Raw genomic sequence first — 26,978 nt, 5'->3', positions numbered from 1 at the left:
AGAGCAGCCGTCGTGTTTCGCTTCGGCAGCGCCTGGGTCGCAGCCCCTGGCTGGTGTCTCGGGGCGCCAGGTGTCTCAGGCGGTGCCTCCGCGCCGGAGTTTATTCTGCGGGCAGCAGCAGTCTGTTTCCCGTCAGAGGGGCTTCACGGATTGAAACGCTGCCGCTTCTGGAGCGGAGCATTGCGACGATCCCCAGCAGTGTACGGCTCGAGTTATAGGGAGAGGGGGAGGCGACGGCAAAGCACTGGCTGGGATACGTGAAGGAGAAGTCGTCTTTAATCCGTGTCAGGAAAGATGAAGCAGAATTAAGTAGAAAAGGAGCGATAATCAAAATTAACAGTGCTGTTTCTAGTATGCAGCAGACTTCGGTATCGTTCTCAGAACAAATTTATGTGATATAGTTGGATACTTGTAAACAGTTGACAAACCTGAATGTGTGCTGATGTCGTCTATTAAAGTTGTACTTCTTTCCGGTACACTGTAGAAACCCAGAAAAACAACAAGGATTGAGATTGACATAAAAAAAGTTTTATGCAAATGTATTTGAAAGCTGCATATAGCTGAAAAGGTAGTAGGCAAGCTGAAAAGTCTGACAGGTTTGTATTAAGCTTAAAGCTTTCACCCCCGTGAGTCCAAGGTGCATTCTGTGCCTTGGATATAGGGAGTATGCTTGGAAGAAGATTCTGCTGAGAAAAGCACTGTTTGTGAGCTTGTGTTATAGAAAGGAGGAAAAGATCTGTGTTTGTGAAGAAATCCAGAAATTGGCTTGCCAATGAATTGCTTCTGAATCACTTAGCGTGGCTTTGAGCTACTAGGTTTTGCCTGTAGCTTAATGGGAAATTTGTGTTCTATCAGCTGTTATAACATGCCACATCGGGGATATTCATTTGATATCTATGATTAAGAAAATGAGAAGTTAGAGCATACTTCAAAGTTAACATTACAAACTAATTTATATTTTGGTATTATTTAAACTTTCTTGAAGTGATTGAATCTTGACAGGCATTATGGACTGTATACTAATAGTAGCTACAACTATCTCCTAACATCTAGGCTGATGGGAGAGGCAGGTAGTTAGGATACCTTGAATAATAGAAAACTGGTGTGGTGAGTACTTGCTGGAGCTGGTGGCAGGGGACGGTTCCACAACAGTCGTGTGTCAACCCTCCCTTCTGCAGATTTCGGAGAAGTTCATTACTTTATATATAGCATAAAATCAAAATTAACTTTGTGGGTTCTGTGGTGGTGTGATTTGTTAATTAATCTTCCCTTACCTGTAAGTTTAGTGTAGATGTACTTAAGTAGCTTTAGAGTAGTCTGCTTGGGTCTGGGTTACTTCAGTAACTCCAGCTCAGCAATGAATGTAGTAGAATTAGGTTTGCTGTGCTTCTGGAAATCAGAAAGCAGAGTCTGAGAAGCTAACCTGCCTACCTTCTAGTCCAGCTCAGGTCTATTGATATTCAGGTCTAAACAGTCCAGAAACATCAGGTTTACAGAGCTGAGCACATTATGGAAGCAAAATAGTCATGTAGCTCTGGACTTCCACGACTGAGACTGCATTAATTCATGGCATGGTTAATCTTTAGCTTTAATGAACAGATTACTGACAATTAATGGTAGGGGTTTTTTTCCTCTTTTCATACAAAATATGTAAGAAGATAGACTTCCCCGCGCCCTTGTCACATGGGAAGTCTCTGTTCTGGTTCAAGTTTCTTTCATTCAGTGCCTGGTGACTTTACCTGCAGTGAGTTTTTGTTCTTTTCTTGGTGAAATGACGTTTCTCTGCAAGATGCAATTCCTCAACTAATTTACCTTCGTAGCTGTTTATCATCCCTAGTGGAGTTGAAATTGTTGTAATTGCAGCAAAAACCTTAAACCACTTTTTTAGTTGCTGTTAATAAAATTGTTAATCTATCTGCTACATGGAACTTCTCAACAGGAGATCTGGAAGTGCTTATACAAAGCTTAGTATGTAGTCTCAGGTGGAGAAACTGAGTTACCAAAGATGAAATGATTTGCATGAAGTCACTCAGTGTGGAGTAAATTGCTGTCACCTGAGTCTAGCCTGTTACTCTCTCCACCAATAGGGCAGTTTAGTAGCCAGTGTTTTCTCTTCCATGTATGTTGAAGCTAATTTTGTTGTTTGTTTGTGTTTTTTTACTAACTCAAAAGTTGTCAATCCAGGAGAACCCTCTTTAGTTGAGGGATCGCATCATGGAGTGTTAATGCTAGATAAAAATAGTGCACTGTAGTGTGAAACTCATGTGTCTCATGCAAAGAGATACAGTAATTTAAGACTGTTTCAAGTCGACTTCAAAATACGTGCTGAAACATGCCAAGTATAAGCACAGTAGCTATTGGTTTATACCTATATGTATATATACATTTGTGCATAATGCATTTATATAATTTCATCCCTATGTTACCTAAGGAAAAACATTTTCATTATTAAAAGTCAGCATTTAAGTCAACATTTAAATGATTTGAAAGTAGTAACCAACAACTGAATGGTGAACCAGAGGTCTCCAAACGGACAACCCTTGCCAATTATTACAGTTACTGAACAGTGGTATTACGGACAAATATTAGACATGAGTTTTTAAAAAAAAGCTGTTTACAGATCAGTTTTGAGATGCTCTGTGTATATTTCCACCGCATTATTAATAACCACAGACTTCTCCCTTTTGAGGCTGGGACAGTTAAAAGAAAATTGCAATAATGGAGGTTTGGGTTTTTTTAAACACCATCCTATGACCAAGGTTTTTTAGCTGAGGTGTTTCAGTCATGGACATACACAAGCAGAGAAGCTATTTAACTTTTTTTTTAAGCCATCAGCAGCCACATTAATCTCAATGATGAGTGCATGTCATGCAAATCCTGCAGTGCACCAAAATGCAAGTTTATTATGATTATAACTGGCTTTCTGCAATTTTCTGATATGGAACTATTCGATATGTGTACTCGCTTCCTTAAAGCTTCACTTTAAACAGAGACTGTTAACTCTTTCTTGCAGACAGAAGGCAATATTATGAAAATACCTTTTGCTGACTTTGGAGGGAAAGGAGGCGAGATTTACTGTGAACTGTTTGTTTACTTTTCTGTGGTTTTTTTATATATATATCTGTAAGTATATATGTGTGTATATATAGGGAAAAAAACAACAGGTAAGTGTGTAATCAAAACTAGCCTTTTGTACTTTGCAGCAGAGAGGGGAAAAATTCTCAACTCTAGGTTACTGTGTTGTGTGCCTCCCCCAGGGAACCAACCAAGCTCAGAGATCTGTTTCTTTAATATCCTTGTAGGAAATGGGGAAGGGAACGCAAAGACCCCTGGGTCCCAGCTGGCTAAGAGTGAATTGTGTTGTAACTCTGAAGCCCGCTTGTGAACTGGTTGCAGTTCTGTTGCAGCCTGTGCTAATATAACTGCTGGCTGTTGTGGTCCTGTCTCATCTGATCTCTCCTGGATCACTTCTTTGTGCAAAGCTGGCAGAAATGTAGCAACTTTTCTTTTGACTTGTTAGTGGAATTCCACCCCAGCCTGTCAGCACTGAGAAACTCTGACTTGTTCTTTCTCCTCTAACTTTCCAGGAAGATTAACACATCTTCCTTTGCTCTTGTACTTCTTTGAGATAAGGTTCAGAAAGGTCTCTGTTAAATTACTTCAGTTACTACAAAAAAAAAAAACGAAAAACCCCCCCCCCCCCAAAAAAAAAAACCCACCCCAAACCCCAAAGACGTTCTTTGGGCAGCTTTAGCTTAAAGAATGATTTGACATAAATGTCTTCTGGAGTCTGGATTAGTGTTAGAAGCAATCAGCTCTTCCAAGACCTCTTTTTCTGTTATGCCAAGACAACTGTTTCTGGGATGGAGTGTGAATCCTCTCAAAGAAGTGAACAGGGTTAAAAGCAACATTTTCGTTAGCCTATCAGTTTACTGCAAGGCTGCACAAATGGCTGTCCTGGCAGTACTGAAAAGGCAGCATCAAGTTGGTAAGCAGCAGCAGCAGCTTCCCCGCTGCTCCTTATGTTAACATTGACATTGAAAAAAACATCTATCAAATCATGGCCACAGATCTGTTTTAAAACACTGCACTACAAATGATTGAGTGGATGCAATTAGTGGGCAGTGTTCTCTGGGAGGAGGAGAACACAACTTTTAACTCCCAAACTGAATGTGAAGCAGCCTTTTTCAACCTGAATTCAGACAAACCTAAAGGTCTCTGTGACTTTCCCAGTCGCAGCAACTGCACTTGCAGAAATAAACAAGAAAACTGTCCATACCTGCAGACTGCTCTTTACCTTTGTGCTTAGGTCATCTTAGCTACTGCAAAATCTTCTAAAATAGTAACAAAGGACCATAGTTTCAGTTTCTAACAGCATTTTAATCTATTGATTAGCTTTAAATTGCTTAAACGGGTTATTAAAATACTTTACTCTTCCATGTAATTTTGAGAAACTTGGAAACTTCTTTCAGTGTTACGGATACTTGGGCAAGATATGGCGTGTACTGCTTCCAGGGATCATATGGTACAGCAAAAAAAAAAACCCCAAACATTCTTTGGGTTATTCTTCAGTGATGATTTGTCCTTTTGTAGGTCATCAATGTAACATTTCTTTTTGCATGTGCTACTGTTTCTAAATTTTACTGGTTTTCTGCCCTTCCCCTCCTTTCTATTTCCTTCTATAGGAAAGAGACCTACTGGCATCACCTTTATAGTCAAAAAGTGGGAGCTGCTGCTGAGTTTGTTCTGCGATCACCTCCTGCTGAGCACCAGGTTAGAAACGCGTATTTGCTTTATTTGTAAATGCTAAAGTTATCTTAATTAAGGTCTAACAATTTTGCTCCAGCTGTTTTAAGGTTTACAAAAGCATTATTTCATAAACAGGATTTATGGCTGAAATAATATTTGGGCACAGTGGATTAACAAAAATTAAAATTGGTTTTAATTTGGATCGCTAACCTAAATTCTTCAAATGTTTATACAGAGTAAACAAATATGTTTAGGTCTAAATATACTATAACCTACTAAAACACCTTCAGTTACAAATAAGAAAGTAAAGTATTAGTTGCCAAAACTCTAACCAGAGTTAAGCCACAGAGCTAGTGAAATAATTTGCAGTGCATCTAGAACTGGTTTGTGGAGATTTTCTCTCTGTGCCACTGTATTGAGAATCTGAATATCTTCAGTTCAGTGGCTAGTCTGTGATAGTTAGGTGGGAAATGTTACATCCCTCCAGTCTGTAAGGCAGTAAGATTTTGTTGTTCCAAAACCTGGAAAGTTATGCTGATAAATAATCAGTTTGTGTAACTAATTACTCTAATGCAACTTTAATACAGCAAAATCTGCTTCTATAAATGATGTACTACTCTGTTGGGTTAGAAACTGGAATAAATTATGTAAATAAAATATTAATGAACTAGAAATAACTTGCTTTTCACTTGCTAAAGTGAAATGTAAATAGGTATAAGATTTGTTATTCAATATTGTTTCTTAAATGTACATAGGTAATACACCTCATCAGCTTATGGAAGTTGCTGTAGTTGTAGGAAAGACCAATTTTATGGTTACCAGTTATAGAGACTAAGAGTTTCTTAAAATAAACGTACAACCGTGATTGATTAAAATCATAATTTTAGTAGTTTAGATCTACTTCTCAGCTACTCTTCAGCCCTCGTTAGTGTCATGAAAGATGAATCATTGTGGGTTTCAATGGAGGAGTATCTACCACAGAGGGGTAAAATGAAATGTAGTTGGCGTTAATTTGTACTCATGACTGTTTTATTGAAGCCATTTACCATGTGGTTACATAATAGCTTTAAACAGCAACTTAACCTTTCCATGGAAATCCTACAACTTGATTTGGAATTTATTGTAGTTCAGGATAGAAAAGTATGTACACTTTGTGTGCAGCTTTTGCCTGGGATAAAGAAGCTTGGTTTCATTGACTGTCTGAAAAGAAAAGCATAACCACTGACCCTTTAATAAACTCCTTTTTAATTTATATAGTGCCAAAGTAGCTTTAAGAAAGTATTTACTGTTAGTTGAGACTGCAGTTGTTGGGTTTGCATGTTCTGCAAAATCAAGGGAGTGAATCAAATAGCTTGCTAGTGCATTAGACTAGGAAAGTGAAATTGGCAAATAGAGCAAGTGTTATTCATCCATGTGTCTTAGATATTGTTGTTTGAAATGGATGAAATTCCGTACATGATTAATGTAGGAGTTAGATAATCTTGTCTAGTGGTAGGTTCAAGTGCTGCCTCTGTGTGTGTTAACAAGAAGCTTAAAGTATTTGTTTTAAACTTAAACTGACATAAAGCCTGTTAGTATCTAGCCAGTAAAAATGTTAGCAAATTTCAGAACGAATAATGAGATGACATTCACCTTCAACATAAAGACTTTTTTATTTTTAATATACAAAGCAAATTTGTTTTTCATTATAAGTTCAAAGTACTTTTGCATAATTAATTTTAAAAGGTTTTTTAATTAGTGTTATTAATGCAGTCTGAAATTATCTTTATGATTCTTTTATGTGTAATGTAGCATCTATTGGAAGATGAATGTAGTTTGGAAATATCATTACTTGCTGTTCTCAATTGCGCTTTTATCACCTGAACAGGCTTTGTCGTGTTGTGTTAAAACTTGTGCAATTAAGATCAGTTTCTGATGCTTTACTTTGTATCTTCTATTTCGCAAATAAAATAAGCCAGTAAAATTTACTAATTTCTGTAAGCCTTGGAAATGGCTTGATTTGCTGAAAGCAGCTGTTTAAAAAGTAATATTCAGTAGTTTTTGTTTATTTTATCACTGAGTTTTGTTGTATAAAGCTAAGAAGTTGAAAAAGCCAAGTAAGCAAGATAAAGGTTTGTTACAGCTGGGACAGAACCCTTACTTAGATATCCACAATTAAATAGTAGGTTGCTTTTCAACAATAGAAAGTGAAGAAACTGCAGAGAAATAAACAGTGTAATTTTTTTAGTTGGGCACCTTAACAATTCTTATTCCTGGAGATCACTCCTTTGAAAGTTGCAAGATAGAAAAACTTTGTGGTTTTTTTTTTTTTTGAAGTAACGAGTTAGTTGCATTGATTGGAAAAATCTTGCACTAAAGCAATGGCACGTGCAACACTGGAAATGTATTAAATGACTGTACTGTCACTAGTGTTCTAACTATATACACATTAAATGTTTACTTTACAGTATTTCTTTTAGTATAATGAGTTCATTAAAAAAAAGCTTTTGATGCTAATTCAGAGATCCATAATCTGCTCAGTGTCTTTCACATGTAGTTTTGATGATAACTGACAAGCTGTAAGTTAATTAGCGCAGAACTTACTAATGAGGATGCTAAAATCCTTACTTTCACATTTTTATTGATGCTTTCTGAACAAGTTGGAGTAAACTTGATTATATACCTAATAAGTTTTAGGCACTTCCTGGATGTAGGTGCTGTTCTTAAGCAACAAAAATCCCCCAATTAATTGAATGATAGGAAAGTTTTGAAAAGTTTGACAAGAGTGCTCGTCTTCAGAAATGGGGATAACCCAAAACCAAAGCAATAAAACAAGGTCTGTTAATTAGCATGGAAGACAGCTTCTTGAATTAATATGTGGTGTTAATTAACAGGAAGTCTGATGTTGTGTTGTAATTACCACCAATATTTTTGACATACTGAGTGACTGAAGGTGAATTATATAGATAGCAATTTAGTAAACACTTCAGAGCTTGGGAACATTTTTCCTTTGTTTCTGTTTTTCTAGAAATATGGATAGACTTCTGCGACTTGGAGGAGGTATGCCTGGGCTGGGACAGGTTAGTATATAGCTTGTCAATATCTTCTCTTTAATATTAATCAATTCTGGAATATTCCTTTTATCATATTTAAAAACAGCATAAAAAAAACAGGGTTCATAGAATAATATCTGACTCTAGAGATGCTATATAAGTGTATGCAAATGATTGTTACAGCCTGACTGGGGTTTTTTTGTCAGTATGAACTCCTATGTTGACACTGAATTTACAGAATGTTTATAAACCTTTCATTTGGTGTCTGAACATTTTAAAGTTTGGATTGGAAAGCATTGGAAACACACAATAAAAGTAAAAAATCAACTTCCAATAATAGGGACTTTCAGAACATGAAGATGGTTCTAAATAGCTGAGCATACCCACTTGCTCCTTCATAAATTATATATTTCAGTTCTTGGATCACATTGTGATGGGCATTATAAGATACTGAAGTGTATGTAAATTTCAGGAAGTAATTTGAGTTGAATTTATCACTTGCAGGTAGTTGTAGCCACGTATATGTGTGTGTTTTATTGTGTCTTGTTCGCTGTTGTCCTTGCTTCTGTAACTACTCACAGCAAAAAGGCCTCCCTGGCAGCTGTGCTGTTCCGGTGGGAGACTCACAGATGTTGTATGGCTTCTCCTACCATTAGAGCAAGTCCTAGTGCTTTTTTCCTTGGCCAACTGGTGTGGCCAGCAGTCTTCAAAAATAAAACCAAGCTGATCTTATGACATTGTGCTGACTACTGTGGGTACAGGAAAAAAAATAAATTGGGAACTTCTTTGTCTGAGGCTTGTAGGAAGAATTATTTCCTTACAAAGGAAATTACACTGGAACCCTTTCTGTAGTCTTGGCTGGCCGCAGTATCTGGCCTTTCTTTGCTTCCTCGTCTGCCTCTGGGGCTCTGTTCTAAATCGAGAATCCAGACTCTTTTTCTTCTGGAGGAATCAGTTCTGTTTGTCTTAGGCTTCATGATGTGTGTGTGATTTTGCTTCTGGGATGATTGCAATTGCTAAACCCACAGCTTCTTTTGGTTGTGTGTAGTGTGTTTGTGTCCAGTATAACTAGGAAAGAAGTGGTTTAATACTGAAGCATTTGGTGAAATATTCTAAGCTGATTTACAGCCTCTAGGTGTTTTGCCAAATAAGCTGTAACTTTTGGTGCATAATTTTTTTCCTTTTTATAGCTAAAATTCTATTCACGCTCTCTTAGTGAGTCTTCAAGCAGCCCTCAGTTATTTTTAGTTTCACTTTCTTAAACAGTTATTTCTCTTGTTCCTCTGAGCTGCCAGCCTGCTTCATGACTCTTCATTTTTTTAACATCTGCGCAGTCTAATCACTCAAGCTTTCACTTCTTAGTCCTCTCTGAACTTGACGCATATCAAAGCTGTTTTTCAAATTTACAGTTAACTCTCTGCTGCTTTCTGAATTTCTCAACTTTAACTTCAAGCTTGCTAGAAAATTGTGGCAGACAATAGAACATAACATTCAGAAGAAGCTTGCTGAACTCCTCTGGCAGCTTTGGCCTGCAAAGCTGCTCTCTGTTTAAATATGGAATTGTCTCTTAAATGAATTGATGAGTATGTGTTGGATTATTAAAAAAAGCAGAAAACTGAATTGCTCTTTATGCAAGTTGCTGCTTGCACTGGATATCTTGACTACTTTTGTAGTCTTTTGGTTTATTGAATCAGCAGGAAGGCTTTTCAAAAAGAATAATTTCATGTCAAAATACGGTGTTTCAGCGGACCTTCAAAGATCACTTCTGTTCTGAAGATTGATTGAGAGAGAATCCAGAGTGAATCAGTGGGCTTTGAGGGGGAAGAGAGAACTCAGGTATTTCTTGGACATACTTTGTCCTGCTAGAAAGTAAACAAAGTTGTTACCGTTTGTTTGCACTAGGGTGTTTTAAACAACCGTACAAAGCTTTTTGTTTTCTTATTGCTGTGTCACAGCAGTTCTGTCTTTAGAGGTTTTGCTTTTAAGGTTGAACATAGTAAAAACATCTGTTGAACAAGTCATTCTTGCTAACATAAGAATCATCTGTGTGTATAGTCTTGTAGAAGGAGAAGCATTTTCAAAGTAATTTTATAACACAATTTGGGGATTTTTTTTTTCTTGTAGCTAGGTGTTTGCTTAGCAAGAGGACTGCATCACATGAGGTCTGCTAACAGTCTGTTTAATTTGCTTTGTAACTAACGTTCAAGTAACAGCAAATGCTTGGTCAGCACAGTTCCTATTTGATCTCTGTCAAGGAATTCTTTCTCATTGATTTGTCTGAGCTTCTTCAACAGCTAAGTTGAACAACTGTTCTGTACTCGGCTCTTTCCCCTTGGCAAAACCACCTTTTCTGATTATTATCTTGATTGGGGTTATTTGTTTGTTTTTTCTTCATTTCCAAACTCAAATATGTTGTCCCAAGTGCTCTTTGGATTCATGTTTTTACAGCTTTCTTTTCAAGTCTTTTGGTGTCTCGTATTCCACTTGAAAACTGCTTTCAGTGAATTCATGGTTCTTCTCTTTTCTTACTACTTGCTCCTTCAGCATGCTATTGAGTGGCTGATTGGCTTTCAATGTTGACTTATCCAGAGGTGGTCAGTGCTAAATTCCGTCAACCCTAAGCCTGTCTTCATATGGCTAATAAAAAAATCTTTAAGGAAGTGATCTGAAAGTGATATTTCAACAATAAACTTTCCCTCCAGTGATTTGTGGCTTAGAAATTTTGAGCCATTTCCTCTCTTTTAGTCTTGGACAAAGGACTGTCTTCATGGGGCAGCAGGTAGACAGGAGAGGAGGGAAGAGAATCTGATAGCTTTTGGCATCATATAAGCCATTCACAGTATTTTCTGGCAGTGAACTTGGTCATTAACTTTGTTCTTTGTATGGGAAGGTACCTGTGTTTAGGTTTGAACTTGATGCCATAAGTAAGACCTTTGCAACACTGCTTCATGCAGAAATTGTTTGTCTTAGATGCCTGGTATTGTAGGCATTTGAACTTCTGCTCCCATCATATATGCATAAGAATGAGTGATTGAAGCTTTTTAAAAAAGATGTGGGGGAACGGTTAAAGTTTGAAAGTGTTGTGATGTCCCAAACAAAATGCTTATTACTTTAATTTCCCTTCTGTAGTTCATGGGAGTTCAAATTTTGGCAATGCACTTGTTTTCCTTCTCTTGTATGGTCCCCTCTCTTCCTCCTCCTGCCCCTTGTCATGTTGGATTTTTTTAGTTGTTATCTTCCCTTTCCTGGTTCATTCTTTTCCGTCTCTCCCTGTTCATCCCCCTGGAATATTGCCTACCGCAGAATTTCACTAGTGATTTAATACTTCACTTTGCATTGTACATTTGCTGCAGACAAATTAACAGGCTTTGTGGGGTATGTAAAAGTATTCTACTTATGTAGCAGGCGGGAATTTGGAGCAACACTCCTCTTCATTTTTGTACACTGAACTATTGTTTGCTAGTGAAATCAGTTCCACATATGCCTCCATTAGACAATCCTACTGGATACCATTTAAGAGTGAGCAAATTAAGTGCATTTTTAGCAGAGCTCTCTCTCCCCAATGCCTTCAGAACAATAATCCAAGCTATACAAGTTCTTGTCCATGCTAACGCATCCTATCTATTACAAGTTCTTGTCCATGCTAACGCATCCTGTCTATTTTTCTGAATCCAGATGTGATAGGAAGCAGTGAAATAATTAATGACACTTTTTTAAAATGCTGTTGAAATAATTTTTCATTACTTGATGGATTTTTGAAAATATTCAGTTACATTGCTTTGTTGGTGCGAACAACTGTTCTGGTGCAATAAATGGAAAATAAAACTGATGCTGTATTTCTGAATTAACATATTTGGTGGCAGAGGGGAAGGGAAAAAATCCAAATGGGAAGGTAGGAAGAGACAGAGAAGTGACCTGTGTCTTTTAAGGAGTGTTTACACCTTGACTTGGAATATAGCTATCTGCACTGCTATTTTCTATTTTATTTGAATAATGGACTTGCCAATTAGCCATCAAGTGCTTCCATCTGTGAAATAGTTGATCAGATGGGTTAGCTGGGATGTTTCCAGATTAGGGCATTGTAAATGGCACTTGAAAACTGTCACTTTGATTATGAGGTTTCAAGCATTGCACTGCTTGATGCTGTGGAACCTTTTTCCCTCATATTATCATCGTTTTTTAGAACATGCTGATCCCATTTAGTAAATCTATGGCACCGTGGGAACTTGGGAGACCTGCCACTGATCTAAAGTTCTGTTTCATCTGCTGATCTAGCCAGGATGGTTATTAGAAAAGAGCACTACTGGCTCAGTATTCTGCACGGCTTCAGAATAAGAGTTGGTGATCTGGCAGGCAAAGGAGGGTCAGGCTCAGTGTAGATCATTCCCAATTAACAATTAAATGCAAGTTTCCTTGAGTTACTTCATTAAGCTGATGTGTGTGCTGAAGTAAATGACATGTTCTAGCTGGCTAATCTGCATCCTAAGATTCCCTATATAAAAAAAACCACGACCCCCAACAACAACAAAAAACTTCAAAACCAAAACAAACCCAAACAAACACCCCCATCGCTCCCCCCAGAAAACCCAACCAGAAAACCCCCCAACACCTTAACATCTTATTGAAATTTGTTTTGGTTAATTGATTCTTGAAACAGGTTAGGTTTTAGTTTGAAGGGTGCAAATGTGTTGTCTTTAATATAATGAAGTGCTTTTTCCTTTGGAAAGCTGTACAGTGTTTTGGTGTCTCGATATCTGTTGCACTTGCATGACTTTTTTGTTTCTGTGTCTCCTGGGTGTACATGCCTTATGTGGTTTGAATTGTGGTGATACACTATTGTCTGCTTCTCGTGTGTGTTTGAAGCTTCAGATACTCCTTTTGAGAATACTCTGTCAGGGGAATAAATCTGAATTACAGCTCTTAAAATTGTGCATCATTTCTGTGCCGTTGCTTCTGAGACATTTTCCGGCAGAGTTCTCAAGTACTAAGAATGTTAGTATTTCTAGAATTCCAATATACCTCCCAGTAGATAAGATGGTGTACAGTTTGGGTGGGTTATTCCAGTTCTATTTTTTTTCCCTAGAAGCTATCAATCCCTTTAAAGAGTAGAAAAATTTTCTCAGTTACAAACATTTTTCATCCATTAAAAACATCCAACATCAACTCCCATAAAAAGGTCAAAAGACTTAATCGATATGTTATCTCCTGTAGAAAGTCTCAGTGTCAGTTTATAGATCCAAAATATATTATTTTGTTTTAAGGAGAAAAAAACCCGACCTTAGGTATGTGTGTAAAGCTGTGCTGGTTTACTTTCATTGACTGGGATGAGTATTTTACTGCATTGGTTAGTGTTTTAATACAGGGCTGTTCAATCAAAAGCTTCATATCAAATTTAGGGTACTGGTGTGGCCTGGGTCTGCTTACACTGGAGGTGGTGATAGCTCCATGGGTAGTGTAGGCTTACTGAAAGTTGTTGGGGATTGCTAAAGGCTGGGTATAGCTTTTCTACATTTGAAACACAGTTGAGTGATTATAAGGTGATTTATATCCAAAAGTGCTAATGGGAGAGGGAGAGAGATACATGCTGGAGTAGGTTTAGGAACAGTCATATGATTGTACTTACAACACAGTGCGTACTTTGTGTTATAAAAGCTGCCTTAAAGTATGATGGGCTGCGCTACAGTCATACCTTACACATTAATCACAAACAAACATAAAACTAAAAATAACAAAGCTAGTGGGTTGTGCCTGAGCATTATCAGTTTTCTCTGATCTACTATTTTCCTATAAACTTTGGAGACCATTTTTAGCTGCCTCCTCTTGGCCTCAGATCTTAAACTTTCTTATTTCTAATAATTAGGCAATTAGCTTCTCTCTCCTCAATTTAATTGCCAGTGTAGTCCAGCCGACTTTCCCCAGAAGAGACAAAGGAGCTTGGACAAGGAAATGAGTGTAGCCGTAATGAGAAAGAATGTGGAAAAAAAGACTAAACAAGAGCAGACATCTTTGGCTTTTGCATTACACCTGTTCACTTGTAATGTTCCTTTCTGTAAGCAGGAAACAGCTCCCTTACAGCGATGGATTTAATTTATTTCTCTTAGAAATTGTTTCTTCTTTCTGAAATCCCATGCTGTTGAATATTAAGTTGTAATGTTACTATGCAGCACCTTTGAACAAGGGCATCTGTTTTCTTCCTGCAGTGTAGAAGTCCTCTTCAGTTTTTCCTGGAAGTTTGAAGTGTTCATCTTGTATTAAGTGGTGTGTGTTTTGGGGGTTTTTTTGTTGCTTTTAAGAAGTGTTACAAACAACTAACCTTCCTACATATTACCACTGAGTCTCCCAGTTCACCTGCTTGTGTCCAGAGGACCAGTTCTTCACAACAGAGAGCCTGTAGGCATATAGAACCCAGTGCTTTCTTCTACGTATTGAATAAATCCCTTTTAACCGCTCTGCTGCACAAAGCGTACTTTAGGGTGACCTCAGACAGCACCCACTGAGGGCTACATTGCCTTCTTGGCAGAACTGTGTCTAGAATGAGGCAATTAAAAATCTGCATTAGAGCAAGACTTCTGGAGGCAGACAAAATCTACAAATGCTGACTCATTTGTCTTGAGGCTCTCATTTCTAAATCCCAATACTTTCTGTAATGGTGATAGGAATAGATAACAGGTTAGTCCTGGTTTTATTCTGGAGTGAAACTGACCTTTGTATTTTCTGGATTTTCTTTTTTCCCCAGTAACTTGAGGTTGTGAAAAATAGTAGTTCTTTTCAAAAACAGGTACAACGTTACTGAGGATTTGTTTTGTGCCTCTGATCTTATGGCTTTTTGCCAACCGTAACGTTGTCATAGAATCATAGAATGGTTTGGGTTGGAAGGGACCTTTAAAGGTCATCTAGTCCAAATTGTCCTTATGCTTGATAATAAGGAGTATTAACTACAGTGATGCAGCATGCCTTCCCTTGCTTTTTTGCATGTCTCAATGAATTTGTAGATTGTATGGGGTAAAAAGAGAGGAAACACTAGAACCAGGAAAGATTACACTGAAGTGGCCCTTTCATGCAACGGTTGTATTGAGAACATTGCAGAAAGTCTGACTATTGCAAATTGCATCAAGGTGATATTTATATAAAAAACTTTATATAATGAATACATGTTAATATTGGGTAATAAATATTCATTTCTAATAAAAATTAGACTAAGTAGAATGACTTTCTGTAAAGTACACTGTAGTAAAATTAAGCTTATCTGACCTCAAAATAAAATCAACTAGCATAATTTGATGCCAAATCTTGGTAAATATTTTTTTTTCTTAGTAAGCTTTAAGCCTCAGTCTTCGAGAATATTTTCAATGGTAGCATTGGAAAACAGGAGTGCTATTTTTTGTAAAAGACCTTTTAAAATTTTGACAACTTTGGGCAATTAGATGAGCAAAACACATTACATTCTACAGGTATATGGGAAATCCTGAATGTGCCCATGTTGGTGGATTACTATACCTCTTCCATGAAACTGTTAGTGCAAGAGAGATTACTGATAGACGGATAGGATAGAAACATAAGTTAAACTTTGTCTTCCTTTCTTTCTTTTTTTTTCTTTCTTCAACTAAAATTCTGACCAGGTTCTCTGTGGAGTGTCCTAGTGAACTAGAGATTATTTTTGTTTTAAGTTCTGCTTAATTTAAAAAGAACAAATACCAGAGAAACAAAAACCCAAACAAACAGAAAAGGTAAGTAGTAAAGTTTTGGCTCTGTGCTGAAGAGGTGTTTGCAAACTGGTGATCCCAGCCCATTTAACCAACTGCTCAAAGCTATACGAAGTTCTGTGTTCTGTAATTTTGGTTTTTGAAGAGGAGGGGAGATGAGAAACGTTATATATTTCAAGTCTATATTGCTGTTTATGGAGTTCTGCTGTAAATGTGAACCTGGATAAACTTTTTTTAGGAGACAGGATTTTGTAAAACATACTGAGGCAGTGGGGTTTTTTTTATCTAGCCTGTTAAGTTTGGGGTTTTTTTTGCAGATATTTTTAATTTAAAATAGCAATTGATGCCATAATATTTCCCTAGGATCCCTACTCCATTTTGGAGTCTATGAGACTAAACATATTACTACAATTTTTATTTCATCTGACATATGGTGTAACAAGACAATGTGATCCTTTCAGAAATCTAGGCTGTTTGTTGAGACTTATGGTATTTTGTGGTCTGTTATGTATGCTTGATTATAATTGGTATAAAAATGGGCCTAAACATAAAAACTGTTTAGACATAACGCTAGCTTCAAAATGTAATCCTGTTGATGTGGAACTAACCGTAAATTGTGTGTGTACTAGCTTGAAAATTGCAATAAAATTTCAAATTGCTACTAATTAGTGTGATTCACAGTGCAAGGTAATCTATTTTTCCTTTTTTATGAACTCTATGATTTTTTCAGTTTTTTTATAAACTGGATCATTTCCTCTGTCATGACTGATCACGTTAACTTCCTGTACTGTGGAAAATGCAATAAATGACTACTGGTGACAATGTTGCTAGAACCATTGAGATCCAGGAATATGGCTTACTCCGCCACTTCAACTGATGAAATATGAGTTGGTATTTTCTGTAAGTGTCTCGGTACAGGAAAAATTGCTCCACGATCACAATTTTGTTTAGATTTTTAGGCTTAGCAATGTGTAAAAAGCACTATGCTGATCTAAGAAATCATTTATTCTTTATGTCACTATATCATCAGGTTATCCCACTTACTGACAAAGGGTAGGTAGAGAAGAGCAGTGGTACTCTGGTGAACTTTTAAGGTCTTTTTATTGTCACTAATACCTCTGCCTCCTCTGCACGCTTGCTCAAGTTTGTGTCCTCTCTGCAGGTAGTATTCTGTAATGTTTTTTGCCCTCATACCAAGCTATATACCCACCATTGGATTTACCTCCACAAAATGGTAGTTTTAAGCTCACTTTTAAGTGCCTGATCTTTCCACGTGTCCTTTAATATGATAAATTATTATTTTACAATGATTGTCTTTGCATTTATACCCCAGTTGCCCTTCTTCCCCCCCCTACCTACATAATAAATGTCATGATTATCTGAAACACTTGATTTGGAGGAGGTAGAGAAGGGAAGTGAAGAAAAAGTGTGGGGGGATGTGTGTGAATACTGTTTTACACTCAAAAGTAATGCAAGCTTTTTCTGTCTTTTTTTAGATAATCTTTCTCAACTGTCTTTAGATATAACAGCTGAAAATACGTACTGAAAGGGTTAAGTCGGCATGAAAGAATTCATTTCCACTTTAATGACCCAGCCTTGCTGGGTTAGGACGATGGGGAACATGCTTCTGACTTGTACTCCTATTGCCAATTAACACCTCCTATAACAGGTTGCCTCAGCTAGTCATTGAAGCAGAGGCAGTAGAAATAGTTTACATGCAGCTTGTTTTTCACACTAGTTGTTTAATACTCACAAAATTAAACTATTAAAAGGTTCTTTCTTACCTTACTGGGAAAGAAATAAACACTATAGTGGTCAGTGTTTGCTTGTGTGTCCTATGTTCATGTTTAAATTGTTTCAATTGCAAAAATAAAAAAAAGTATTAATGATTGTAGCAATTCTGATATTTTACACAGAAATACATTGTTTGGTGCAATAAAGCTAAGACTTGCTCTAGAGCGCTTTAGTTCACTGGCTTTTTTTATTACAGTTACTCCTGCAAAACTGAGTTTCTTTGTTGAAACAGCTATGATGTATTTAAAAATCATCTTTTGTGCTATTAGCGTGACACCAGAGCAGTTTTTAAGATCCATTTAAACAATAGAAAGTGTCTCCATTTGTGGAATATTTCTCAGTTGCATGTGTAATTAATCAAGTCCACTTTCTATACCTATCTGATTAAATGTAAAATAGTACAAATAAAGAACAGTGCTCTAAAATGACACTTTAGTTCACATTTAATCAGCAGGTATTTTTGTAACATCATAAAATTGGCTAAATAATTGATACCAGTTCACACTAAGAGCAAGGTGGAGTAATATACCTAAAAGTGTTAACAAATTTGCTAAAAGGCCTGAGTAGATAACACTTCGAGGCATTAGTTTTTATCGTGTTAGAATGGCAAATGCCTTTAACACTTCGTCAACAAGGGCTGCCCCAGTAAAGGGCTGCTTTTTATATTGGATCATCTCTTTAACTGTTTGAAACAAAAATAGTATCATGCATAATTTAGTATTACAATGAAATCCTCTGTTCATAACTTGAACGTGATTTTTTTCCATTACAAGTCTTACTGAAAAAAAATTAAGCAAAAAATAAAATGTATTTTAATAGTGGTACCTTAATTTTATCAGTTATTATTGAAATTGGGATTCTGCCATTCTAAACAAAAACAAAACCGGAGTTTGGTTGGATTTTATGAGATGGCTGGCTGTCAGGCAGCTCATTTCACTGACTGACAGCATGTATAGTTGATTCAGAAGAAACATCCTTTTTCAGTAAGTGGAACAATAACAGTATTTCTTAGAACAGTTTTTGAATTTTAATAATTACTGTATCCAGCTTATACAGGAATGCTTGGGAAAAAGAATGTTCAATATTCCTTGCAGTTTCCAAATCCGATTTTTCTCCATTTCCCCAAGAAATTATCCAATAAAGCTGTGGGCAGGCAGAATGAAGGCAGTATTCGCTGTTTTGCAGTGAGATGGACAGTCTTACAAAACTCTGTGCAGTGGGAGAACTGTCTGACCTTCTTTGAATACCATAATGTAACCAAAAATACCAGCAGATCTTTTGCATTGCAGATACAAATGCTTTCTTATTTGGGTTTCTGACACCAGTTAATTTAATTTGGTACTTTGCTTCATAAGGATGGTGCTCCTTTGTGAAAGTTGGCAGGCAGTGAAGTTTATGAACAGTGATAATAGCACATGCTGTGGAGGGTCAGTGTAAAATACTTTGCCTCCATGTAGAGATTAGTTAATAAAGTCTTTCCTCCTCTTTGCTTCGTGGAAGAAATGCATAAACTTCTGTGGAAGACTAGCAGAACCAGGCCAAAGAAATCTCAAAACATGTAACCTGTAGCTAGCTCCCACATACTGTGTAACTAGCATGCAGAAGCTGCAGCTGTCGCTCCAGGGCTGTGTTACATCATCAGCCGTTTATGGAAAAGGAAGTGGTCAGAGATGGAAGTAAATCGGTTCCAGTTTCCAAATGTCTGTTTTTTCAAATGGCATCATCTAAAGCCAAGTAAACTACTTGGAAGACCCAAGATCTATTCTGTTGGTTTTATCTGTTAAATCTTTAGAAGTTTTAGGTTAAGAATTTGATGAACTTTGGGTTTATAATTTTCTGTAGAAAGACAAGTGTGTGCCTGTAGTATTTTATGTGCCAGTTTATCTTTGGTAGAAAAATAATGTGCAACTAAATCTGTTGTGAAGGTAGATTCTAGACAGGTTTTGACCTATAGGTCCTATCCTCCTCAAAATTCCTGAATTGGTACATCAGAATCATTTCAGAACTCTTCTGAGCAGTTCATTCTAATCTATAAGCTAAAACAAAGGAGGGAATATTAACATGAAAATTAATACACATAATTGGTACAGTGCAATGAGTTGTTTCCTTTTCTCCTATATATTTCCTTTATAGTCTATAAGGACAACAGAGCAGACTGAAAGGACGTAGTGAGGTCTTCACAAAAGAAGTGTCTGTGACCAAGGAAATACTTAGTATGTGGTGTACTTTATAAGAAGACTAAGAATTAATAAACCTACATTATATTTGCATTGTATACTACCATTAGCTAATTTTTAAGAGTTCAGGTAAATTGGTTGAACTGCGTGATAAGAGTGGAAGTTAGTCTTTAATATTTTCACTATCTCAGGCACGTGCTTAAAGTGAAACAGTGAGATTTGCAGTTAATATCTCCTAATGCTTAGTGTAGTCATTTTTATATATATTTAAACTCACATTTAGAGTGCAAAATCATTCACAGTGAGTGCTTTGTCTTTCTTTAAAAAAAAAAGATGCTAAGCAAGTTGATTTACACCAGTGAAGCATTCCTTTATGAATTAGCGACGTTTCCTATGCTGAAAATGAATTGTTGGCTATGGATGCTGGCAGGAGAACTTTAACATAAGTTTTGAAAACAGAAACTACTTTATCTCATAGAATGCCTAAAGGATTGATAAAGTATAATATTAAATATCCCCTCTACTGGACCATCACCAAGGTAAAGAAGCATTTGAAAGCTCCAGGGAGTATAGAAATAATGGAAGGAGGAGAGATTAGGAATGAGTACAGTAGGGTATCACCCTGCTTTAGTTCCTACCTTTGCTTAAACTAAAGGTAATTTAGTTGCCTTGTTACAGAAACAGAATGTAATGATGTTTGTCTCCTCCCTATAAGTGTTGAATCTACTGACTGATTTTTAAATAGATTTTAAAATGGGGAAAGTTATGAAGAATAATTAAACTCTTACAAGTTGTGAACACAGGTGTCTACACAGGGGACAGAGATGTGATTAATGCCTCAGCTGCAGGAAGGGTGTCAGTGTGATCTGCCATCTTAACAGACATTAGAGATTCCATATAGGAGAGCCTATTCAAGAGCAATAGTCTGTGGAATAAAGTTCAGTTCAAGCTCCTGATTTTTGAGAAGCTAGTCTCAATCAAACATCAACATTAGCCTTCCAGAAATCACAGAACTACTTATGCTAGTTTGGGGGAGATTTTTTTTTTTTATGCTATTCTTTATTTTTAAAAATACTGAATGGTGTAATGGGATGCTTGCTTACGTGAAACATTAAACGAGAGCTGGGACAAATGTAGAATATGTATGGTGATCACAGCATGGATGTTGTGGTTCTTCCTAAAGCAGAAGGTTACTGTGTGTGTACTTTTACCCTCGCTTCAGACCCTCTCTGGTCTAGAACTGGTAGAAAATTGGAAGAGAGCTTTATGTAAGAAGAAAGGGGTTGTTATCAAACTAATAAGTTTTTTTTAATTAAACCCCAGCTCATCTGTGCTTTATTCTTAGCAGTGATAAAGTGGAAATAAGAGTCTTTGTGCTTTCCAAAGTATTAAGACTTCTGAGTGAAAAGAAGATCATTTAGAATAGACTTAAAGCAGGAGAGATACAGTTAAGAAAGTAAACTTACATGTTTATGGAGGAAAAAAACGTAGTAACAGTATCAGAAAATGATTGGGCATTTAAAGCTTCATCAGTCAAACAATTTAGTTGTAGTAAATTTGGAATAAGTGCCCTGTGCATCTGGTTCTGTGAGATGTTCTGAAGAACTGCTCATAGAGTTTTTCATTGTAAGTGTTGGAGGTACACTTCTCCACTGGAGCATCTCACTGTTGGGCTATAGCTAGTCAGAGAAATACTTGAGGAAGAGGTGGAATTGATTAAAAATGGACCTTTGGCAAGAATATTATAGAAGGCGAAAAGTTAAACCTCCTGGAAGATTGCTGATGGAAAGGCCAAAGTGACAGAAGAATTAGCAATGAGTAGTAAGAAGTGAGGGAGAGCAAATATCAAGAGGTGATGGTCAGCTGTATCAAAGTTGGAAATAAAAGTTTGAAGGTGTTAGGAAGCGGTTGTGGTTGACAAAGATCCATGCATGTACGTGAGTTTCAAAATACAAAGATTGGCTTCAAAATATAAAGATTGGATCTGGAGCTAATAGAGGAGGAATTCATTGACATTGGGGGGAAAAAAAAAAACCCTGAATTTTCTTACTGTCTTTAAAGCAGAAGACTAGATGATGTTTTTCTGTGTGTGTAAAAGTGAAAGTATGCAGAAAGGACAATTACTGTACAAATCTAATATGCTGATTATTTAAGTTCCTGGTTTTATCTTCGGGAGGGGATGGCTTGTGTCGATCGCTATGTCTTCTGTTTGATGTCATGTGGACGCATGTTGTACTGAATTATTCCACTTTAAGTGAAAAATCAAGAATTTACTCAATTTTCCTTTTTTTGCCCAATTTTGCTTATAACTGTGGAATCAAAGTTCTAAATCTACAAAATGTTTGTGTAAAGGCACCATTTTTTTCCTCCTTTAACTTGTTGTGGAGTATCTTTTTTTTTTAACCGTACTCCATAGTTGCTTTGTTGCCCTTCTAAGTTTACATCACTTAGTGCAGAAGTAACCTTTTGTCTTTCCAGTGGAAATTTGTTGTACACAGTTTGGTAATAAAGTAATGAGTGTACTGTTAATTGGCTGTAATGAGGTACGCTGATACAGAATTCTGTATATAAGAGCAATATGTCTCTTGCTCCTGGAGAAAGGGACATTTAAATTGCTGCCTCTTGTGTTTTTCAGTTTCAACAGTACACAGAACCTGTTTCAACCAATCATTCACACCTGGGACAGTTGTGCTAATTTTTGAATAACTACTCATAAGGCAAAGAGCAAAGTATTTTGTTCACAGCTTTTCCACCTAGGGATCGGAGGTCCGTTTTTTCTCTCACTGTACCGGTGTATCTGCAAAGTACTCCCATAGCCTTTATCTGCAAGTCCTCTTTAGCTGAAAGCTGATGAAGCAAAGGGAAATTGCTGTTTGTGTTGGTGCCAGTTAATCATGCTAGCCCAGCAGCATTTACATTCACACCACTGTAAGAAACACATAGTTAATTGGAGAACTGGCCGTATTTTACAGCTGACGAAGGTTAGCGTTGCGGCAAGGCTGACTAGTGGAAACTTATCTGACTCAGCCTGTGTGTCTTGTAACAGGTTTGTACCTAGTGCAATACTTGCCAGTTTTTTATTCGACTGATTCTGATAAGATTGCTCTTTAGATTGGTATTGTTTTGGGGTAGGGGGAGACAGGGGATGGTAGCTAGGTGACTTGTGTTACAAAATAGGTTAGTAAAGGAAGGTGCTGTAAAGAAGTGTTTGGGGTTTGGGTGTGCTTTTTTTTGGTTTTGTTTGTAAGAACTGCATTTAACACAAAATCACAATTATATATGCATTTTTCTGTAAGTTTTGTAATATGGAAAACAAAATAAAATGTTTAGAAACTGCAGAATAACAATAGTGGAGAAAATAATTATTTATTCTTTTCATAGGGGCCACCAACAGATGCTCCTGCGGTTGATACAGCGGAACAGGTTTATATCTCCTCCCTTGCACTGCTGAAAGTAAGTGTTCTGTGTGTACTGCATCTGTATAGTGCTGGAGATAGAGCACCTGGCACCTATCCAGAGTTTACGGACTTGTGCTCCTTAGGTGCTGGTCAGACTAATTTTTAAAATAAATTAGTACCGTTTGGAACACTCAGAGTAAGAAACTTATTTTAATTACTTCTCTTTTGTTGGCTTCATTTTTACTGTTTTATAGTTCCTTACAGTTTTCAAAAGTGCTACAAGTTGCAAATTATCCATAGATCAACAAGGCTGAAAGAACTCTCCCAAGTCAAACTTGAACCTCCTGTTAAACATACAGTGTCATTTGGTCTTAATTCCAGATGTTGAAGCATGGTCGTGCTGGTGTCCCTATGGAAGTTATGGGTCTGATGCTCGGGGAATTTGTTGATGATTACACTGTGAGAGTAATTGATGTTTTTGCAATGCCACAGTCGGGAACGGTGAGTTCTTTGCAGCGAGACCTTGATAATTTTGTTTGCTTGTTTGTTTTTTCCTTATGGTAAATATTTTTAAAAGCTTTTCCTGCTTTACCTCATTTATGCAATCTTAAGGTATAACCTACTAGGTATAATTCTAACATGTCTAATGGACTTAAGGGTTTCAGTAAAAAAAAAAATTAGTTAAAACAGATTTTTTTCTTTTTAGCAAAGACTAGTACATAAGTGTGTATGTCAATATATGGAGATGTTATGTCTTTACATATGTATAAATATATTGCTATAACATCACTTAAAAGATTTATAAATTGATAACTTTAAGAACTCATATACTATGAGCCAGGGGAAGGAGTCAAAATGTAAAAGGTTTGATTAGAAGTGTGTCACGCCCTTAATCATGATGGTGCTATAGATATACTCCAAACTTGCTCTCTTTGACAGATCTTACAGTGGCATGTCTCTTAAATGATATTTTTGTGATGTGAAAAAAAAGATGTATTTTAATTTTGAGTAAGAATATTCATGTTATGAAGAGATATTTTAAAGAGATGATGAGCCAATGGGTATAATTGGAATTTATGATGCTTTTTTTGTGTAACTTGGATGAAATATTGTTCTTAAAAGAAGCATGGATCCCTTTAACTCAGAGCTGCACATCAATGAAATTTTTTAATTCTTTTGTCCTGAGTTTATTCTATGCATGTGCATAGTATAAGTAGAATCTGCAAAAAGCCAGTATGTGATATTTATCTTGAATAAAACCTGTAGAGCCGAACTTGTGAGGAAACAACAGGCCAGGGTTTGCAGAACAAAAAGAGGAGGAAAAGATGAATTCTTATGCCTATTTAATCATGTTTACTCATAGTAGAGATGACTTAAATAGCAATTCAAAATCTTCTTTCAGCATTTTAAAAATTATATTGAAATACATTTATAAAAATTGTATTTTACATTTAAGGGTGTTCTATCAAGTAGTTCTAAAGTAGTCAGGTTGCCCTTTTAAACAGATGCTTATGAATGGTGTTTAAATTTTTATTTGTGGAAAGAAATGAGTTAAAAGATAATATTACTTTATGTACAACTACTGTGATTTTTGTCTGTCTTCTACATCAGGGTGTCAGTGTGGAGGCAGTTGATCCCGTATTTCAAGCAAAAATGTTGGATATGCTGAAACAGACGGGAAGGTAAGTCACCCTAAGGAGGGCTGACAGTAACAAGTACTCCCTGCATGTTGTTTAGAAGAAACAGCTGGCTTTCCGCAAAACTAGTGATCTAGGGGCTATTAATAATGTTTAAATAGAAATAATTGGCCCAGAAATCAGGTGAGTAGCATAGCATGTAATTCAGTCCACCTCATGCATTTCAATTGTCAGGAGATTGTCACTCATGTTAAACCTACAGCTTTGATTATTGCACAGAAAGATTAGAATGCTGCTCAATTTGGTAAGGCAGTTACTAGACAGTACCTGCTTAAAAGATTGATTTTTTTTTTAATTTCTTTTAATTGAGATTAAAAAATTACAAAGCTGTAGCTTATTTATGAGCAATTTTAATGAAAAGAAAGGGGAAATAATTTTGCAAAAGATCCTAGTATTTAAACAAATTTTTATTTCACTCCTACCTCTCAACAGTTGTCGTCTGCTTGTTCAAATTCTTTTACTGTGGGAAAAACTTCAGAATTAATGTTAGCAAAAGGCTCAGCAGCTGAACAGAACAGTGCAAATTGCTTTTTGACTGAGTTCCTAGTTCTACTGCTGGTTTAATTGATATTTAATACTTTCCCACCATTGGTTCCCGTTGTCCATGTCTGAGATGGACTTTCTGCCGTGAAAATTCAACCCTTGACACCAAGGAGTTAAAGAGTAGATATTTACTCAAGTGCTGAACGGGTAAAAACTGGTTCAGGGAAGGTGTGGTAACAGGGTGAAAAACTGAAAGCATGATCTACCATTGCTAATGTGCATCCCTTAATGATAGCCCTCTTTTGTCACATTTATTCATGTCCATGTTTTCACCATACTATGGTGAGTATTTTAAATATTTCTAATGGTGTTTTTTTCACAGCTCATCCAAATTTATGCCCTGATACATTACTATTTCTTCTTGTGTTACATGTTTTTATTTTTAAGAATCTCAATGTCCTCTTTGTTTCAGACCTGAGATGGTAGTTGGTTGGTATCATAGTCACCCTGGCTTTGGCTGTTGGTTGTCTGGTGTAGATATCAATACTCAGCAGAGCTTTGAAGCCTTATCAGAAAGAGCTGTTGCTGTGGTGGTGGATCCCATTCAGAGTGTAAAAGTGAAGGTATAGTAGGCTTGCTTTTTTTTTTTTAAGGTACTTCAGTAAAATTTAATATAGAAGCACTGTAAATATGTGTAAGTTCTTGATTTTTTGGAGGCCCATTCTGCATTGAAAAACAAAAATAATTTCTCATTGTAAATGAAAAGATCATTTTTAGTTTGTTCTGCATCTTGCATCAGTAGTCCTTAAACAGGCTGGAAGTCTTTGATATTGTCAGTACACATAGCCAATCATAATTCTCCCTTAATATTTTGCTATTCAATTGTCACTCAACATGTTTGCAACTAATAATCCAAGTATACGTTGTTTCAGATACTACATTTTAGCCCCAAAATCTAAGATCAATTACTAATAGACTGGAATATGTTCAGCCCCTTAACGTGGGTACTAACTAAGAAGGCATTGATTTATAGGCGTTGCATATGATGGCTTTTAGTATCATTTCTATTCCAGATGTTTTGGGCTATAAAACTTTACAGAAGACTTGGTATCAAGCATTTTGAGTTTTTGAGAAGTGTGCAGATAAATGATTAAGTATGTTAAACGATTATGAAAAGAGATTAACTTGCAAAGCATATTGGGTTATAGTTGTCCTTTGTTGAAATCTCTTTTGTTCTTGTTTAGTTCTCTTTTTATTTCTTTCTAGCCCCATATGCCATTTTCCTATTTCCTGCCTCATGACAGCAGGGAGCAGCTCTATTATCACCTTCAGAAGTGTGCAGATAAATGATTAAGTATGTTAAACGATTATGAAAAGAGATTAACTTGCAAAGCATATTGGGTTATAGTTGTCCTTTGTTGAAATCTCTTTTGTTCTTGTTTAGTTCTCTTTTTATTTCTTTCTAGCCCCATATGCCATTTTCCTATTTCCTGCCTCATGACAGCAGGGAGCAGCTCTATTATCACCTTCACAGAGCTGTCTGCAAATGTGAGAGGCAATTCGATTTTGCTCAACCACAGGGAGAGTGGATTAGAAAAACTACGGAACGTACAGAAATTGGCTAGGTGGTTTACTGCTTTAAAATACTGCTGAGGTGTTTTGTTTGAGCATGCACTCCCATTGTATTGTAGAATAATTATTGAAATGCGTCATGGTATATACGGATGATATTAATGTAGATTTATAAATATTTTAAAAGTAAGTGTTCATCTTCTGTAAAGCTGTAGTATCATATTTCCGGTGAGACAGATCATATTAAAGCTACCAAACAATTCCACTAAGGGTTCCCTTAATTTCATAACAGAATATTCTGAAGCTACAGTTGCATTTTCAGTTGGGTTTTTTTTTTAATTCTGATTTTTATAGCAAATTTGTTTATGTAACA

General features: G+C 36.5%; 1 protein-coding gene across 1 annotated transcript in view; it reads left to right on the top strand.

The window, feature by feature from the left end:
* The first annotated feature begins 4,686 nt into the window (after nucleotides 1-4,686).
* The window catches only part of PSMD14 (proteasome 26S subunit, non-ATPase 14), a 43,952-nt gene continuing 21,660 nt past the window's right edge, over nucleotides 4,687-26,978 (top strand). Inside the window, exons 1-6 of the mRNA XM_009274908.1 lie at nucleotides 4,687-4,773; nucleotides 7,757-7,808; nucleotides 22,837-22,908; nucleotides 23,235-23,354; nucleotides 24,465-24,535; nucleotides 25,506-25,656. Coding sequence (XP_009273183.1) covers nucleotides 7,761-7,808; nucleotides 22,837-22,908; nucleotides 23,235-23,354; nucleotides 24,465-24,535; nucleotides 25,506-25,656 — 462 coding nt within the window. The 5' untranslated portion in view covers nucleotides 4,687-4,773; nucleotides 7,757-7,760. The remainder of the gene's footprint in view (nucleotides 4,774-7,756; nucleotides 7,809-22,836; nucleotides 22,909-23,234; nucleotides 23,355-24,464; nucleotides 24,536-25,505; nucleotides 25,657-26,978) is intronic.

This window comes from Aptenodytes forsteri, unplaced genomic scaffold, assembly GCF_000699145.1.
Source record: "Aptenodytes forsteri isolate BGI_AS27 unplaced genomic scaffold, ASM69914v1 Scaffold255, whole genome shotgun sequence".
Lineage (NCBI taxonomy): Eukaryota > Metazoa > Chordata > Aves > Sphenisciformes > Spheniscidae > Aptenodytes > Aptenodytes forsteri.
Note: the sequence above shows the minus strand (reverse complement) of the source record. Positions and strands in the feature narration are given on the sequence as shown.